Genomic DNA, 16,926 nt, shown 5'->3' on the forward strand with positions numbered 1-16,926 from the left:
CCATGGGAGCTGCTTTTAGATAACCGGGAGAGAGAAAAGGCGAGCCTGAATGCGGCCTTGTTCTCCCCCCGGAGTCTCGCGCTCACTTTTCCCAGATGCAGCAATGCTTTGGAGTCCTGCAGCGGTACAGTGCACACTTTGTCTCGCACAGACACGGAAGATGTAATAACGCCCGGATTTACCTCCACCGTGGGAGCCAGTTAGTAAATATGTTGGTCTCCTGGGATTAAGCTCTGGGGAAACAGAAACCAAACAGACAGGAAGATTTAAGTCTTAATGCCAGACTGCAAGGTGTCGAAACCAAAATTTCACAAATGCGTTGCTTCATTGTGTGATTTTAAAGACAGAACATGCAAGGCTTCTCTTGTAACGTGTGGGCAGGGTTTGGTTTGTTCAATCCAATCATCTGCTATTAAAGAGTTGGTGCAAATTCTTTTGAATAAGCAGTGGCTCAAAGAAAGCCACGGTTGTGCGGTGATTTGACTTTATTCCTTATGAGATGAGGCAAGACTTGAAGGATGGAAATTTCATCATATAATCAAGATCAAATGAAGCATCGTCCCACAGCTTCTCTCATGATTTAATCAATGTTAAACTGTGCAAGGCTTTCAGTGTGTAACAGTTGTTTAATACATTTCTACACAGTCAAACTAACTCAGAATCGACATTCTGAATCACCAAACGATTGACTACTGCTAACTGTGTTAATGGACAAGCCAAGTGAACGCCTGTTTATTGATCAGTGTAGAGTCGGACTGGTAAAATAGTGTCATTATAACCTTTACATTTTAACTATAAATGTTTTCTTTGTTGTGGCACAGAGTGTACGTGAAGGGAAGAATGCCTAATATTTTCACAAAACCAAACAATTATGACTGAAAATGACTCCAATCTCAACATAAAACCAATTATAATAAAATTTACTGGTGCAAAATACAGTGAAATGTCCAAAAAGAGCATTATGCATGTTTTTACAAACCCACCCTGACACTATGGCTTTGATAGAGATGGGGTAGCTTGCTTTCATGGCAGCATCACTAATATGTAGTTTCCACTATTCTTAAGACATCTGTTGAAAAAAAAAAAAGTTTTCTTTGAATATTTCACAATTTGCTTGGTGGTTTGGCCGGATTAGAGCATCTTGTGGGTCAGTTTTGGCCCACTGGCCTTATGTTCGACCCCCCCCTCCAGGGAAGGCCCACTCTGAGAGCAGGTGTTTTACTTATATCAGTTGCTTGCTATGAACTTTGTTTTTTCACATTGTCTTCAAACCACGTTAATAAAGTAGCCAAAGTGCCGATACTTCTCGTGTATTGCACTGAAAATAGACTCTCTTCACCGTCTTGTGGTCCAAAGCGGCATTACAGGATCGGGTGTCACAAGGCTTTCAGCAGACCTGAGATCAGACACTCCTTCAACTTTAGTACTGCACAAAGGCAAAAACATGAGGTTTAACTTTGCGAGTGCTCCCAAGCGCCAAAGCGATTTTCTACCCCGTTTAGCCTTTTAATAAAAAGAGGTGTCACAGAGGAAGGAGAGCAAAAGGAAATATTAGACGACAGCGTTCTCCCTTCGGAAGCGAACCTTATCCAGTTCAGGAGACGCTAGAACTTGTGAAGAGTTGCCGAAGAATCAGAGAAGTAGAATGAAAGGAGGAGGAGAAAGTTTGAAGATGTGGACGGGAAACCACAAGGTGCTCAAAGATGTGGTCCCACAGGTGTTGACAGCTGTGGAGCAGAAGGTAGATGAGTGCAGCAGCAGCAGATAAAACACAAAGAGAATGTGTGTGTGTGTGTGTGTGTGTGTGTGTGTGTGTGTGTGTGTGTGTGTGTGTGTGTGTGTGTGTGTGTGTGTGTGTGTGTGTGTGTGTGTGTGTGTGTGTGTGTGTGTGTGTGTGTGTGTGTGTGTGTGTGTGTGTGTGAGTTTATAGAGGGGAGGGGTAGGGAGATGAAAAGAAAAAAGCGCTCCCAGAATGCAGGAGGTGGAAGCACCAACCGAGAGGAGGGTTTTAATTGGCTGCCTGGAGACAAGAGCTTCAGGCAGAAGAATTAGTATGCATGAGGTCTGCAGACTGAGAGAGAAAGAGAAAAAGAATAGAGGGGAAGATCACAGTAACATCACAAAGAGTTTGGGGAATTATCCTCCTCCCTTTGACTTTGACTACCCCTGTTGCCTCCATATGAACCTCAAACTTGCCAAACTTGAGTTGTGGCAAGGTAAAATGATGTTGAACATCCAGCCTTCGGACATAGATCAAGTCTTTTTGTCTCCATTAAACTCTGCAGGTTGTCATTAGTTTGTATCAAAAAAAAACAACACTTAAACGTCTTTTGCCTTCCGCCCCTTGTCTCGCAGAGTACCCCTGCTCGGGCATGCTGGGTATGGTGTCCGGCTTGATCACCGACAACCAGATCACGGCGTCGTCCCACACGGACCGGAGCTGGGTGCCGGAGAACGCTCGCCTGCTGACCAGCAGGACGGGCTGGACGCTGCTGCCGCAGCCGCAGCCGTTCGCCAACGAGTGGCTGCAGGTGGACCTGGGCGAGGAGAAGCTGGTGAAGGGGCTGATCATCCAAGGAGGGAAGCACCGCGAGAACAAGGTCTTCATGAAGAAGTTCCGACTCGGCTACAGCAACAACGGCTCGGATTGGAGGATGGTGCCGGACACCAGCGGGAGCAAGGCAAAGGTGAACGAGTGCAAAACTTCTGCTGAGTAATTCTTAAAAGCACTTTAGAGGACGGATCAAACCGCCAGGAAAAAGCTCATGGTGGCTAGGCTAATTAGCTCGTGGCTAATGGGTAGCCACAAACAACCGTGATATAAAGCCTTCAGATATCGATGAGGGTCTTTCTCACTACTTCTTCCTCACTACTCCATGTCTTATTTTTCTGCGTTTGCTTCTTCTGATTCACGCGGTTTTAGCTTTGTTCGCTTACCACCCAGTATGCATTGCGCTCTACGTCACGTCGTCTCCCCCCGCCCGCTGGAAAGACCGTTTGCAAGCGAACCGTGACCTAGCATTTCAAGGGGACCAGAGATTGCTTGTTTGGTCCAGTTCAGAGTTCAGGGGATCGTTCCAGACTCCCTAACGAAACGGTCTTTCCCAATAACTCTGGTCCGGATCAAACGGTGAAACGTGAACGCACCCTTAGATGATTAACCTTGGCTGAACTGTTTCTTTCTCACTGGATTCTGTGTGGCAACGCTTCTTTCAAGGTTGCAGGTTAGAATTCACGCCTCGGCTTCCAGAACAAACCAAAAGCTACATTTCACCCTCCACATCGCGAACAGCGATTCAAACGCATGCTTCTAAAAATACCCCCCCACACACACACACACACACACGTCAGAACGTCAATTCCTATTATGACGCATTTTGGTCAGTTTTCCTGCAGGAGCATTATGCCTGACAGTTGTGAGTCATTCGGCAGTCATTGTGAGTCAATTTCAGTGGTGCTTTGAATCACATTAGGATAAGCATCTCAAGCCTCCCCGAGTCCTTTCCCCAGCTCTCTCTGCCTGCTTTGTATTCTGTGCGACGAACACCGTTCACCCCTTTCAGTGGATAGTGAAACCTCTCTGGAGAGGAGGGGGTGGGGGTGGGGGTGGTGAAGGGAGTCAGGGGAACACACCGGAGGAAAGACAAGCACCGAGAAAGGAAAGAACGTGCAACGTAGTGAAGTGACTGAAGATTTATCAGCCAGCGTCAACACCAACACTTGGCTCAATGCATACACACGTATATACCTTCACCACACACACACATGCACACACACACACACACACACAAGTCCAAGAAAAGCTGCAACAGCCCGTCCCCAATTACAAGTGTCCCTGACAGGGCATAAATCTGATCCAGATGGGCTGATGGTTGATTTATGAAGGGAATGAGGAGGATCCATATCCTGCCTTGTCCTAGTTAGCTGCCCGTCTTCTCTCACCTCAGAGATTCCCAGCATCTAGGACTCACCAGGCTCCCTCACGTGATCATCCCCATTAATCCACTTCCATCAATTCCGCATCTCCCTTTTTGTGCTTGTTTCTCTTGCACTTCACTTTAGCCTCACTTACCGGTGTGCTTCCCTTCCAACTGAGACGTCGTTGAGTTGAAAATTGCCTTTGATGGTGTGTTTCTTCCTGTCTTTATCTGGTTTCCTTACATCCCTCACCTGAGCTGCGGTTTGGATGTCGGAAGATGAGGAAAAGAAATGCAGTCATCTCCTTCTTCTCTCCACATCTTTATGCCACCCCTTCATGTCATTACTGCTTTTTAAAAGTCCTCCTCAGGGTGTCTGCATTCGGAGAGCGACATTACACTTCACATCTCATTTGCTTTTTTTTTGTTTCTTTCTTTCCTTGATAGATCTTTGAAGGTAACAGCAATTACGACACTCCTGAACTGAGGACCGTGGAGCCTCTGGTGACCCGATTCATCAGGATTTACCCAGAGAGGGCTACTCCCACCGGCATGGGCCTGCGATTGGAGCTCCTGGGCTGCGAGATTGAAGGTAAACTGGATTCAACCTCTACCCAATTTGGTGTGTGTCGACACATTTAACTCTACCAACTCGCGACGTCCGTTAGCTCTGGGGTGGCTAATTATCGCCACTCAAGGTAAATTACAATATGGATACGCATAAAGCTTTTCCTCTTTACTCCCTTCATGCCCGTATTCCTGTTCATCCCCTGACAGATTATAGATTTGGACCAACGCCGTAGTACCACCATTACCTGTAGAGGCAGTGTTGAGATTAAAATAGAGAAATGGTGGAAGTTCTAGAGGAGCTGCAGTGTGACTCCGATGGTGCCTCATCCTCAATATCACCATCACTGTCGATGCCATCGAAGATGTTGTTGGCTTATTTCTTCTATGTGGACTTTGAGCAGCGCCCTCTGGTGGATGTTCTGTAAAATGCTAATTCGGTTTTTGTATGACGGTAAATTGAAACCAAAATTGGACCATGGAAGTTTGTCCATGGGACCAACATGCCTGTTGTGAAAAACCTTGACATGAAGGACAATAAAAACATGATCTCAGTACTGTGGGTGAGGAAAAGCATGAGGATTATTCCAACGGACCCCCAATGTGTTTTTGGACGTGCCCACGTATAAAAAATTGCAAGCAGCTGTTGTGATGTAAAATGCACAAATAGATCAAAGAAAACCATTCGGCAGCTTCTGTGTTTATTGACTCATTTATTCCCGACTGGGATGAATTTTAAGCAGGAACCTTCTTGTTTTACTTGATTACCAAGTCAGGCGACACTTCAACCAAACATTTGTGCAAATTTCACCAAACTCTTATCTGATCTGATCTAGTTGGCTGTGTTATTTCTGCCAAGAGCCTCATGGTCATACCTACTGTTTACAATTCTAACGTGCCTCAGGCTGCTAATATGCAGTAAAAAAAAACAACTATTAAGGAGCAATCCTGTCAATATTTGGGTAATTCATACCTGTTGGGTAGTAAATATAAATCTACCTGCGGTGACGGTGACTATCCATGCTGTTGGAACCACAATTATATTTTTCACTCTGTGCTTACTGACGGTCCAAATGATCATTTTCTCCTCTTGATGACAACGTTCACAGGCGCTGGTTGATTCATTCTAAGCCTGTGAGTACACGTGTTTACTCACAGGTGAGGCAATCTGTCGTCCCAGCTAATGACATGGCTGCGAGTAGCGTCGAACGCCGCCGCTGGCGATTTAAAGACGCGGCGTTAGGGCCTCTGCTCTTCGTCCCGACGACGGACAGTTGTCTTGTCTTCCCGGTACATCAAAGCCGCCCCCATCGCGAGCTCGCTTTTGGAGGGGATCAGATGAAAACCCACCTGCTCCTCTGGGATTATTGCAGCCCCGGACATCATCGCACTCTCTCCAATCCTCTTTCTTCTTTTGAAGAACACTGCTGCACTTTGTTATCTCGAAAATTACCCCTATTTTTTTTTCTTTCTTTTTCCTTCCTCCACTCTTTATCGGCCTCTTCCAAAGCTGATGTAGGAACAGCTCAGCGATATAAGAGTGCGGAGCCTGGTAGCCCTAAGTGGATTTACATATTGGATTTCAGGGAGGCCCATTCTCTTGTAAGCCTCATGGACTCCCACCGGGAGCTTTAGTCAGATGATAATGCTTGTTTTCAGTGTTAATGTATATTTATTCAGTGCCAAACACACACAAACTTGCACAGGCGTGTGCACACACAGAGCAACCGCAATCACCTTGCCAAACATGTGGTTACGGGGGAACCGTGCACAAGCACAGGTGCTTCTTTTTGCTTGTGTGTGTGTGTGTGTGTGTGTGTGTGTGTGTGTGTGTGTGTGTGTGTGTGTGTGTGTGTGTGTGTGTGTGTGTGTGTGTGTGTGTGTGTGTGTGTGTGTGTGCGCGCGTGCGCGCAAGCCATAGCAGCAGAGCTAAATCCTCATTTCTGTGAGAGGCTCCCCTGACGCAGCGCTGACCCCATCCCTGACCTTCCCCACCCTGAATCTGACAGGAGCTGATCTGCCTCATATTTCATCCGGCAGAGGGAGAGAGTGTCGGCTCACACACACACACACACACACACACACACACACACACACACACACACACACACACACACACACACACACACACACACACATGCATGTCTCTCTCGCACACTGGTATTGCCCACATTTTTCAGGCGGCTAAACCCCGATCCATCCATGCCTCTCCCCTCGTCCTTTTTCCTGCGGGGGGGCGTCCATTACTCAGTCAGCGTAAACACTCGCATGCACGCCGCAGGACGGCCACGCGGCAGCGGAGCGTGGAGCAGAACTCGGGGCACTACCCACATCCAAGCCACGCAGGGGCCCATAATGAGAAGGCACAGTGGCAGCTGGCAGCCCTGCCTCCATCCAGCCCCAAGTCCTGTTTCTGCATCTTTGAGTTGCAACCACTCAGGCTCATATTTATGCATCCACACCTCCACAGAACAGGAGGGATGTTCAAAACTCTAGCCACATTATAGTCCATTATGTAACTATATCTCTGGTTGCGTGTGTGCCAGTGGGTCTTTGAACGAGTCGCTAAGCCCCAAGTTGCTCCCGTCGGAAGCAAACACCATCTTTATCCATCGGTGTGCTGGTGCACATGCAGTTGGTTGAATGCGGCAAACCGTTTAACGTGCATCGACTTAGTTAACTTAACTCGACTGCTCTTTAGGCACCAAAAACAATATGACAATCTGAACAATCTTGAGCTCATCGGGTGATCTTATGCCAGTCTGACCCAGCTTGAGGCAGATCGTTTCCAGCTCAGTTCGGGGCGGCGCTGTTTTCTCTCACCCTGGTTCCAAGATAGCGTTCGTCTTGTCTCACAGTCCTGGGGTTTCAGGAGCGTGTGGCCGATCTATGGTCCTCCCGTCCTATTTGCTCAACCCACAACCTGGTCCTCCAGGCCGGAGGTTTAGGCAGTAGGCCAATTATCTACCTTCATGAAAACCTTCTTCAGAAACATCCAAGGCTTTTATTGTGGTGGAATTAGATCACAAAGACAAAAAAAATTATAATTTACTTTTATTTTAGACTTTGCATTCCATACACACTTCTATATTACAGCAGTGAGTCTTTTGTCATTTGACACCTGCTTCATCAACATATTTTGCTACTCCTGCTTCTGGAATTGATTAAATGATGTCAGCTCAGGTCAACCTGACCCAGACTGAACAATCCTAACAGTCTGGAGATTCAACCTGAGATCATCATTCAGTTTATCATGTAAGACGGACTAACCAGCGCAAACTGACCAAGATGCTTGGATAAGCGGTTTCCACGGCGTACAACCAGTCCAGTTGACTCTGAGATTCCTCCTATTAGGGCTATAAAAAAATTAATAAATGACCAAAACATGTGCCTTCCCTTCTTATTTGAAGCTATGTTTAACATGACAATGTTTATGTTTAGTCCAACCATATTAGTTCTTAAGGTATCCACTTCCAGCTTCTGATGATATCTACCTCTTTTTCTTCTTCTGTTTGAGTGCACTTCTTGTAAAGCCAAATTACTGGCTTCCCTTAAATCTCACTGTTTGATCAAACAGCGACTGAACTGAGCACCAATAATTCTAAATCCAATCTTACAAAAAAAAAAATTGCCCATAGCCATTAAGCCAGTGCTCTGGAAGTCTGACGTATCGCCGTCTGCTGTCTGTCTCCCTCCAGCTCCCACTCTGCCGCCCACCACCACGGTCCCCAGCACCACGCCGTCGGACGAGTGCGACGACGACCAGGCGAGCTGCCACAGCGGCACAGGTGATGACTACGATGTGACAGGTGCTAACATCGACTTCATGAGACTGCGACCATAAAAACTCCCGCCTCACCTCACCTCTTCCTTCGGCTGCGGCTCACACCCAGTCTGCTCCACCTCGGCGTCCGACTCTCTGTCCGTTTCCATCCCATCCACTGCGCCCACTCTCATGCATGCATGGAACTAATTAGTTGCGTGTGAAGATCCCACCTCTCCTTTTTTTTTTTTTTTGCAGTAATCGATCCAGACACACCTGCCTCAAACCCAGCCAGCTTCTGTCCTCTCTTATTATTTCTTCATTTACCTACTCTGTCCCCCTGCTCCTCTTTTCCTACTTACTCCCCTCGGCCTCATTCCCCACTAACCCGGTAACTCTCCGTGCCTGCACCGCCGCCCGTTCTCCCCATTAACCAGCAGTCTCCAGTGATGAGCATGGCACTGTCTCAGTCATGTGTTTTTCAAGCATCGTGCCAGATGTGCTGACGTCGGTAGTGAAGGACGCGGGAAGGCATGTGTTTATTAACTGGATTTAACTGGCATGGCGGCACCGGTGTAGTTATACTATATATTTAAAATCTTAATACTTTTGTGCCAAAAAATAGGTTTCATATGTACATTTGTTTAGGAAAACTGCACAGGACTAAAAATAAGTAGTTATTTTTGTATTGACAAGTTCAGACTAGTTGAGATTTAAGGATCAGATTGTGAAATTAGTTGAAATCAGAAAACTCTGAAGTTCAGGCCAAACGAATCAAATTTCTCTATAAAGCCGCGTGTAAGCAGTTAAACTGGGACATTAATGTTTGTGGTGAAGTATGCAAAGAGCAGGCGTGACAAACATAAGGCCCGTGGGCCAAAGCCGGCTCACAAGAGGCTCCAAACCGGCCTAACCAACAAGCAAATTGTAAACAGAGTTTTTGCTTTTGACACCTTTCTGAGGAGGAGTGGACACAACACAACACAGAAACCCGAGCTGAGATATTGGTGATGCTGCCATGAACGATAGCAAATTAGCATCAGTCTCAAAGCCATGCTGTCAGGGGGAGGTTTTTAAAAAAAACACCCATAATGCAACAGTTACAGGAGATGTTTTTTGATCATTTCACTTTATTTTGCAATAGAAAGTTTAATTGAAATTGGCTTTATGTTCAGATTGTGGTCATTTTCTGAAGCAATTTTTTGCTTTTGTGAAAATATAGACATTTTAATCGCGTATACTCTGTGCCCCAACAAATGACAACTTGTGTTTCAATTTAAAGACAGTATTTTACCGGTTTGTGGCCCCTGAAAGAAGAAGTGTTTAGAGCTTAATTTAACACATCAGCTCAAGCTAATGGACCTTTGCTTTCACTGGGATAGTTGGAGGTCTAGTGATTGAAGCTCTGATGTTGTATCCATGAAACCACCTCCAGCAAACCCTCCAGTGCAGGTTTTGCTTCCCGTTGTTTTTGTCATAACTGCTATGGCCACTAGAGGGACATAAAAGCTCTCAAATGTTTACATTCAACACATCTGTGGTTTGTGGAAATGTACAATGCAGCATCTGTCCCTAAAGACTTCTCTATCTTGTTCCAGGCGGCACTTTGATGCCAGAAACCACGACTCCTGAAGTGGTCACCATCCCAGGTGAGGGTTGTTGTTTTTTTTATTTTTTTTTATTTTTTAATATTATTGTTTCTTATCAACAATCAAAGCACAGAGCATGCTTCACTTCAACACCGCACATCAGCGTGATGAAATACAGAGTAAATTGTTAAGCGCTCAAGGTTTCTTTTAAATTCACTTCCGTGGTTTTATTGAGAAACATACCTGAGCTAATGATTGCCAACCCGGGGGCGGCCTCTGATGCGGCGGTGTGGCGTGATGCGAGGGTGAGCTGATGATTCTGCTGCCGCCTCCTCAGCATAATCACTAATCACTGGGCCGACACTGACGCGCACTAAACATGAAACCGGAAAGCACAATGCAAACGACCAGAGGAAATTAGGTGGGAGGGGGAGGCGGATGCTGGGGGAGGGGGGCGGGGGGGGGGGGGGGGGGGGGATTCACGGACAAACACACATTGCAGTGTGTCCCAGAGCAGGTTGATGAGGCAGCAGCCAGCTGAGAAGCTGTGCCCCCGTCTGACCTTGGCTAATGGGCCATAGGCTCCGCCCAGCCCCCGTCCCTCCGTCAGCTGGCTCTGCAGTCTGCTGCGGGACGCCGGCCATCCTAAGAGATGAGGTGCAGCTGTGTGCACGCATATATGCATCCTTTTTTCTTTTTTCTTTTTTTGTTAAATTGTATGTGCAAGTGCCTGTTGGTAAACACTCATCTTGTCTGACTTTTCATTTCGAGCCTCTCGAGCCTCTCATGCAGAGCAGCTTGGAGTGTGTGTGTGTGTGTGTGTGTGTCTGTGCGTTTGATGCACGAAATAATTTTTTTTCTTTTGATAAAATGGCCAAGTGAATGTCGTGGCCGCTCGCCGGGACGCAGAGCTCGACGGTCGCCTCGGCCACTTTAATTGGAGACCAGACTTCTTTGTGGAAAAGTGTCTTGGGGGCTGAATTGTGGGAATTCCGTCCTTTGTGTTTAATGGGTAAATAGAGTGCCTGCAGAAGCTAGTTAAAACCTTCCCATTATGAAAGGGAATATTGGCTCAAACATTCCTCCCTCCGTTCATCTCTAAAGGCATCTCATGCTGGAGTCTGAAACCGTGGCTCACATCCCAAACATCTCCCTCCCCTTGTGTTCCTTGGAAGTCCTCCTTTATCCAATTTGAGAAACACTAAAGCTCGAGCTCCCACAGATTTTTTTGGAAGTCTCTGCGGAGGCTTCTCCGGCGCGGCGCGTGTCCACGGGAGACTGCATTGTTGGAGCGGGGCCCCGGCGCCGTTACCACAGCCCGTCCTCAAAATCTCGAGTCCCCGCTCTCATTAAAAATCCTTGGCTCTCGGCAGGGTTGCCATGAATGTTTCTTTCCTCGACTGGACACCGTGTCTGAGCCCCGTCTCGATGTCCCCGCCGTTGTGTTACGCCTGTTTCTGGCTGTCCCCCTCCATCCGCTCCTCACACACCCCGCTGCATTCATTAAACACATCATTAAATACAGCCAGTGTAGGAGGACCGCATGAGGTCCGCACCATCGCTCCACTCTCTTTCTTATGTCGGAGCCATAATTCGCCTTCTGTCCTGACCTGCTTACACTTCCCCCACCTGTGGGACTCCCAGCTCATTTTCCCACAATTCTCTGCTGCCCTCTAGTGTTTGAGGTTGATGAAGAGTAGATGGAGGATGCTGCAGAGTGTATATCCGGCAGTCATGGGTCGTGTGTCCTCCGGTAGTGAAGGTGATGATGAAGTTAGATCTCTGGTGACGCCGGAACTCGACCTTTCGTCTGCAGGCTTCCTGTGGTTCGCCTGTGACTTCGGCTGGGCCAACGATCCGTCCTTCTGCAGCTGGACGTCGGAGGACACCGGCTCCAGGTGGCAGATTCAGTCCAGCGGCACACCGACGCTCAACACCGGACCCAACATGGACCACACAGGTCAGGGCTGTACGGGGAGTTGGGTGGAGAATAAACCAATGAAGGACAGTATCAGACATACCAGATATTTTGCATGTAAAGTCTCTTAACGAGCATGAGAGATCTTCTGCTTCTCTGCCTCTCTGATGTGGGAAGGATTGACAGAGTGACACATCTGGACAGAACTATTCAGGCACACACTTTCAAGGCTCTGGCATTAATAGAGGTCTAACACTGTAGGGTCAAGAAACCCAGAAACTGTCAATTTCAAGGGCAAAACTTCTCATCTTATCTACTTCACGCGACATTTGCAAGTGAAAACGCATCAATCTTGCGTTTTCCTTTCAGATTAGTTTTGTGTTTACACGGCAGCGTATTGAAAACGATGTAATTAGCCCTGAGTTGTCGCTGTTGGTTGTTTTTGAAAGGAAGCCACACACACGTGTGCAGAGAACAAAACGCTATAAACATTAGCAACGGGAGAACAACAGACATTCTAGTGGACAGACGACCAAGTTGGATCGTTATTACGGTGACTGTCAAAATAAAAGTACCTAGTTTGGTTTGGACTGGGAGTCATGACACCGCGGAGGAAAACGTTGTTCTCATTCTCCATCCACTGAGCATGTGCAGAAGAATTATTGACAGAGACGGAGCCTGAGCATTTTTCAAAACACTTCTGAAAGTTGCGTTTTCAGGAGCTCCGACAGTCATTGTTGTCTGAGTGGACACCTCAAACGCAAAGAAAGTTTTGAAAACGTTTTTGTGTAAAACGTTGTCAACTTATTTATAATAGTAATAATACAACAAACTCATAAACCTACAAGATTAGAAGTCTAAGTTTCAAGAGTTTCCAAACCTGTGTGAGGTATAACAGGTATTAGTAGAGCATTAGAGTACAAATGAGAAGAAACTGTCGGGCTTCTAGACTTTTTCTGCCACGACTCTTAATGATCCGCCCCCTCAAAAAAAAAAGTCACCTCCAACTTCCTGATCTTCTTGACACAAGATCTTTCCTTGCTGCAGGCGGCTCGGGAAACTTCATCTACACCTTGGCAACGGGCCCCCAGGAGACGGAGGTGGCTCGGCTCGTCAGCCCCATGGTCTCCTCCCCGGACTCCGACCTGTGCGTGTCCTTCTGGTACCACATGTTCGGCTCGCACATCGGCACGCTGCACATCAAGCAGCGCAAGCAGACGGCGGACGGGCCGGCCGACATCCTGCTGTGGACGGTGAGCGGCCATCAGGGCAACCGCTGGAGGGAAGGTCGCGTCCTCGTGCCGCGCAACAACAAGCCCTATCAGGTAGAAGAGGGGGGAAAAAACTACTTCTGAAGCACCTTTTCAGTTGAAAAGGTGGCCCAAAAAGTCATTCTCTGCTTTCTTTTCAAGGTGGTGATCGAAGGTCTTGTGGAGAGAAAGAGCTGGGGCGACATCGCGGTGGATGACATTAAGGTTCTCAATGGACTCAGCATGGCGGACTGTAAAGGTGAGGTTTTTAGTGCTCATGGCCACAATGTGTGCGTTCACCCATTGATCTGGAACAAAAAAAAAAAAAAAAAAAGAGTATACAGGCCTGGCTGTAGCTCTGTTTCACTTCGATTGACTTTAATTGGGGTTTTTTTTGTCCGTAGATCCTGATGTTCCTACTGAGCCGATGCTACCGGAAGACGGCTTCAATGATATCAGTAAGTGTCACCGTTGTGGATTGTTTAAAGCGGGGGGTGTCAAACACATTTTAGTTCGGAAAAAGTTTCAACTTGAGTAAGCCGGACCAGTATAACGTAGCACCATAATAACCTTTAAACTTGCATTTTATAGTGTTTCTTTGTTGTGGTGGAGAGTTTACGTGGTGAAAATGTTGGTAATTTTGCAAAAGTCAAACATTTACTATCGAAAATGATGACAATGTCAAAATAAATGTCATTTTAATGAAGCCTTCTAGTGAAAACTACAGTGAAATGTCCCAGAAAAACTTTAATTGAAAGGTCTAGATTTGGCGGCTTGGGGTCTAGCGAGGGGAATAGTCACCACTGTGGGTCCCTGACCCTTGACCCCTGCCTCCCCATAGCGCTGCAGTGTGGCTGCCCACCGCAGAAGTAGGGTGTAGAAAGAAGGAATTTCCCCAAGGGGGTTAATATATTAATGGTTTATTTTTGCAACAAAAAAGTAACATTTACTACCAAAAATGACTACAATCTCAACGTAAAGGCAATTTTAATGAAACCTTAAATACGAAAATGTAATGGGTTGTTCTTTTTTGTATAGCTGTTGCATTATGGGTATTTTTACAAACTCATTTCATGACGGGAGCATCGATATCTCAGCTCTTTACTTTGGAATTTTTACAATTTTGGCCGGGTTAGAGCCTCCTGCTGGCCGTTTTCAGCCCACGGGCCTCATGTTGAGCCCCCCCCCCTTGTTTTAGAGTGATTGTACCTCACTTCCTTTGTGTGTCTCCCCCCCCCCCCCCCCCCCCCCCCCCATTTCCACCCCTCCAGTCGAGGAAGTCACAGAGTATCCAGACTTTGTGGAGACCAATCAGATCAGCGGGGCGGGCAACATGCTGAAGACCCTCGACCCCATCCTCATCACCATCATCGCCATGTCGGCCCTCGGCGTCTTCCTGGGCGCCATCTGCGGCGTGGTCCTCTACTGCGCCTGCTCGCACGGCGGCATGTCGGACAGGAACTTATCCGCTTTGGAGAACTATAACTTTGAACTGGTGGATGGCGTCAAGCTAAAGAAAGACAAACTCAATGTACAGAGCTCGTACTCGGAGGCGTGAGGACGCACGACGCCGACGCTCCCGTCGGGACCGTGGTGAGATGGGCGGAGCTAGCGAAGACTGTCTGCACCTCGTGTTCGCACGAGGGGGCGGCTCTAGCTCGCCATAAAACACACACACAAAATAAAACAAACAAAAAAAAAAAACCTCGAATCCACTGGACGAGGGACAGGTTCAGGAACCAATGGGAGGTTTGGACTGATCCACGCTTTTTCTCAGGAGCTGCAGTAAAAAGAACCTACCAGTAGGGGGACACTGTGTACAAATAAACTACAGAAGAAGAAGAAAAAAAAAATATGTACAGATGATTTAGATGAAATTTTAATTTTCTATTTTGATTTTCATTCATTTTTACAATCGGATGCTGGTGTTGAGACCAATTTATTAATAATGTTTAAAATATTTATCGTTTCCTGGGAAAGAATTGTTGTTGTTTTTTTTCCAAATGATTCTAAATATCAGTTCATGAAGGCTGTTGTTTCTTTTCAAGTTTCCTTTTTGAAAGAGACGTATCAGAAGTCCTAAATGAACCATATCCGGCAAAAACTGTAGATTTGCCCTGCGGCACGGCGTACAGAGTGTTCCCATGAAACATGTACCCCTACCCCACCCCTCCCCCCCTTTGACCCCTCATGAGGTCCCATTCATGGCAATGTATGGTTCTGACAGTGCCTTTAGTACTTTTTTTTTTTTTCTTTCCGTTCGGCCTCCTCTCTGTGTTTTTTAACTGTACATGGCTTATAAGTTATGATGGCGAGGAATGGGGGGGGGTGGAACGTTGTCGTATAAAATTAGTTCAAAACAGGAGATCACCTTCATCGCAGCGCTTTGTTTTCTGTTCTGTCCAAAAAAAGGAAAAACCACACACTGTAAATAAGTTTTAATATATTTTATTGCCCTTTTTAAAGAAAGTAAAAAGGAAAAAAACGCTGCAGTATCCCTTTTTTCATGGGTTTTTATGTGTGTGCGTGGGTGTGTGTGTGTGTGCGTGTGTGTGCGCGTGTGTGTGTAAATACAATCTCCTGACTGTTTGGTGGAAGTTGCGGTTTTCACCGCGTTGCTGATGCAAGCTGAAGGTTTGTGCATTCAAGCCGCCCGTCATCAAAAGCTTCGCGGAACCCCCCCCTCCCCCCCCCCCCAACGAATGAATCGAAAGGTAACGCACGCACACAAAAAAAGATAACAAAACAAAAAGAAAGTGATTTTTTTTGTGTGCTAATCTCTCATCCTGTCTCTGTTTTGGGTTTGTACGCTGATATCCCAGCTTCAATTACACAAATTTCTACCAGCATACCAAAAACAACACAAAAAACAAAACACGAATCGTCGCTGTTTTTGCGCTAACGCTAACACACGGATTAGCTCCTCGCCTCCCCAACGTCACTGTGGATTGTTGACTCAAGAAGTGCTAACCGGACGACGCAGCTTGAATGCACTTTGTGTCCGATTTCTCTCGCGATCGTCTCCAGGTGGAGGGACGACGCGTCCAAACTGAAGAATGGTGCTATTTGTAACGTTAGCAAGACACGAATCGCCGCGTGCTCTCATGCTGTAGCGTAGCTTCGAGGCCTCTGACGGCCCCGCAAGGAGAGTTCTTTTTGTTTTTTTGTTTTTTTTTATTATTATTATTTGTTGTTGTTTAACGTTGTAGCAGCCATATTGTTGTGATGTCAGAGCTGATGTCATATGGATGGGACACTGCGGACGGAGTCGCCAGAATCGGGCCTGTCTTTCCGTGGCTTTACCAAAGGATGGCTGCTCCACCAACAGTGGTCACATAAAGAACTGATTCTGTCAAAAAAGGACGAGGAACAACAAAAATCCAGACTTGGAGGCGACAATTGGATTTTTTTTTTTTTTCTATCTCTTTAAAAAAAAAAAAAAAAAAAAAAAAAAAAGCTCAAACATGGCGATGCAAACTCTTATCAATTGTCGCCGATGGCTGGATGATTGGGACAATCCCACAGCTCCAAAGCGGGGCAGGTTTTCTGAGTGGACAATGATGGGGCGCCCCCTGGTGGGACTTTGAACAATCACAAAAAAAAAATGAAGAAAGAAAACAATAGAAGCGTGAGGTTGTTTTTTTTTGTTTGTTTTTTTTACCCCATCCTGTGTGCTTTGTGTGTTGTGCTCTGGTGAACGCATCCCTCTCAGCTTGTTCTTTTCAGACCCCGCCCCCCCCCCCCCAAAAAAAATACTTTTTGGGAGAACTGTAGCTGCAGCAGCTAGAGGAAACTGATACTGTAGCCTGGACTCAAAAGAAAACAAATGTTGCACTGACAAATATATTTAAGAGGTTTATGTGTTTCTAGCGTTCATTTGCATAAAAAAAAGTCCAAAACACTAAAAAAACGTGTTCTTTCA

At 46.5% G+C, this 16,926-nt stretch overlaps 1 protein-coding gene across 3 annotated transcripts in view; it reads left to right on the forward strand.

The window, feature by feature from the left end:
- Window positions 1-15,498, forward strand: part of nrp1a (neuropilin 1a) — a 79,227-nt gene extending 63,729 nt beyond the window's left edge. For 2 of the 3 annotated variants that reach the window (XM_080489173.1, XM_080489172.1), the window contains 9 exons: window positions 2,356-2,687; window positions 4,365-4,509; window positions 8,183-8,272; window positions 9,846-9,896; window positions 11,653-11,796; window positions 12,802-13,079; window positions 13,167-13,263; window positions 13,409-13,462; window positions 14,276-15,466. In XM_080489173.1, the coding sequence (XP_080345299.1) occupies window positions 2,356-2,687; window positions 4,365-4,509; window positions 8,183-8,272; window positions 9,846-9,896; window positions 11,653-11,796; window positions 12,802-13,079; window positions 13,167-13,263; window positions 13,409-13,462; window positions 14,276-14,562 (1,478 nt within the window). In that variant the 3' untranslated portion in view covers window positions 14,563-15,466. Of the gene's footprint in view, window positions 1-2,355; window positions 2,688-4,364; window positions 4,510-8,182; window positions 8,294-9,845; window positions 9,897-11,652; window positions 11,797-12,801; window positions 13,080-13,166; window positions 13,264-13,408; window positions 13,463-14,275 lie in introns of all 3 variants that reach the window. The other variant, XM_080489171.1, reaches the window with a different exon arrangement.
- Window positions 15,499-16,926: the final 1,428 nt, after the last annotated feature.

This window comes from Lipophrys pholis, assembly GCF_963383615.2.
Source record: "Lipophrys pholis genome assembly, chromosome: 20".
NCBI lineage: Eukaryota > Metazoa > Chordata > Actinopteri > Blenniiformes > Blenniidae > Lipophrys > Lipophrys pholis.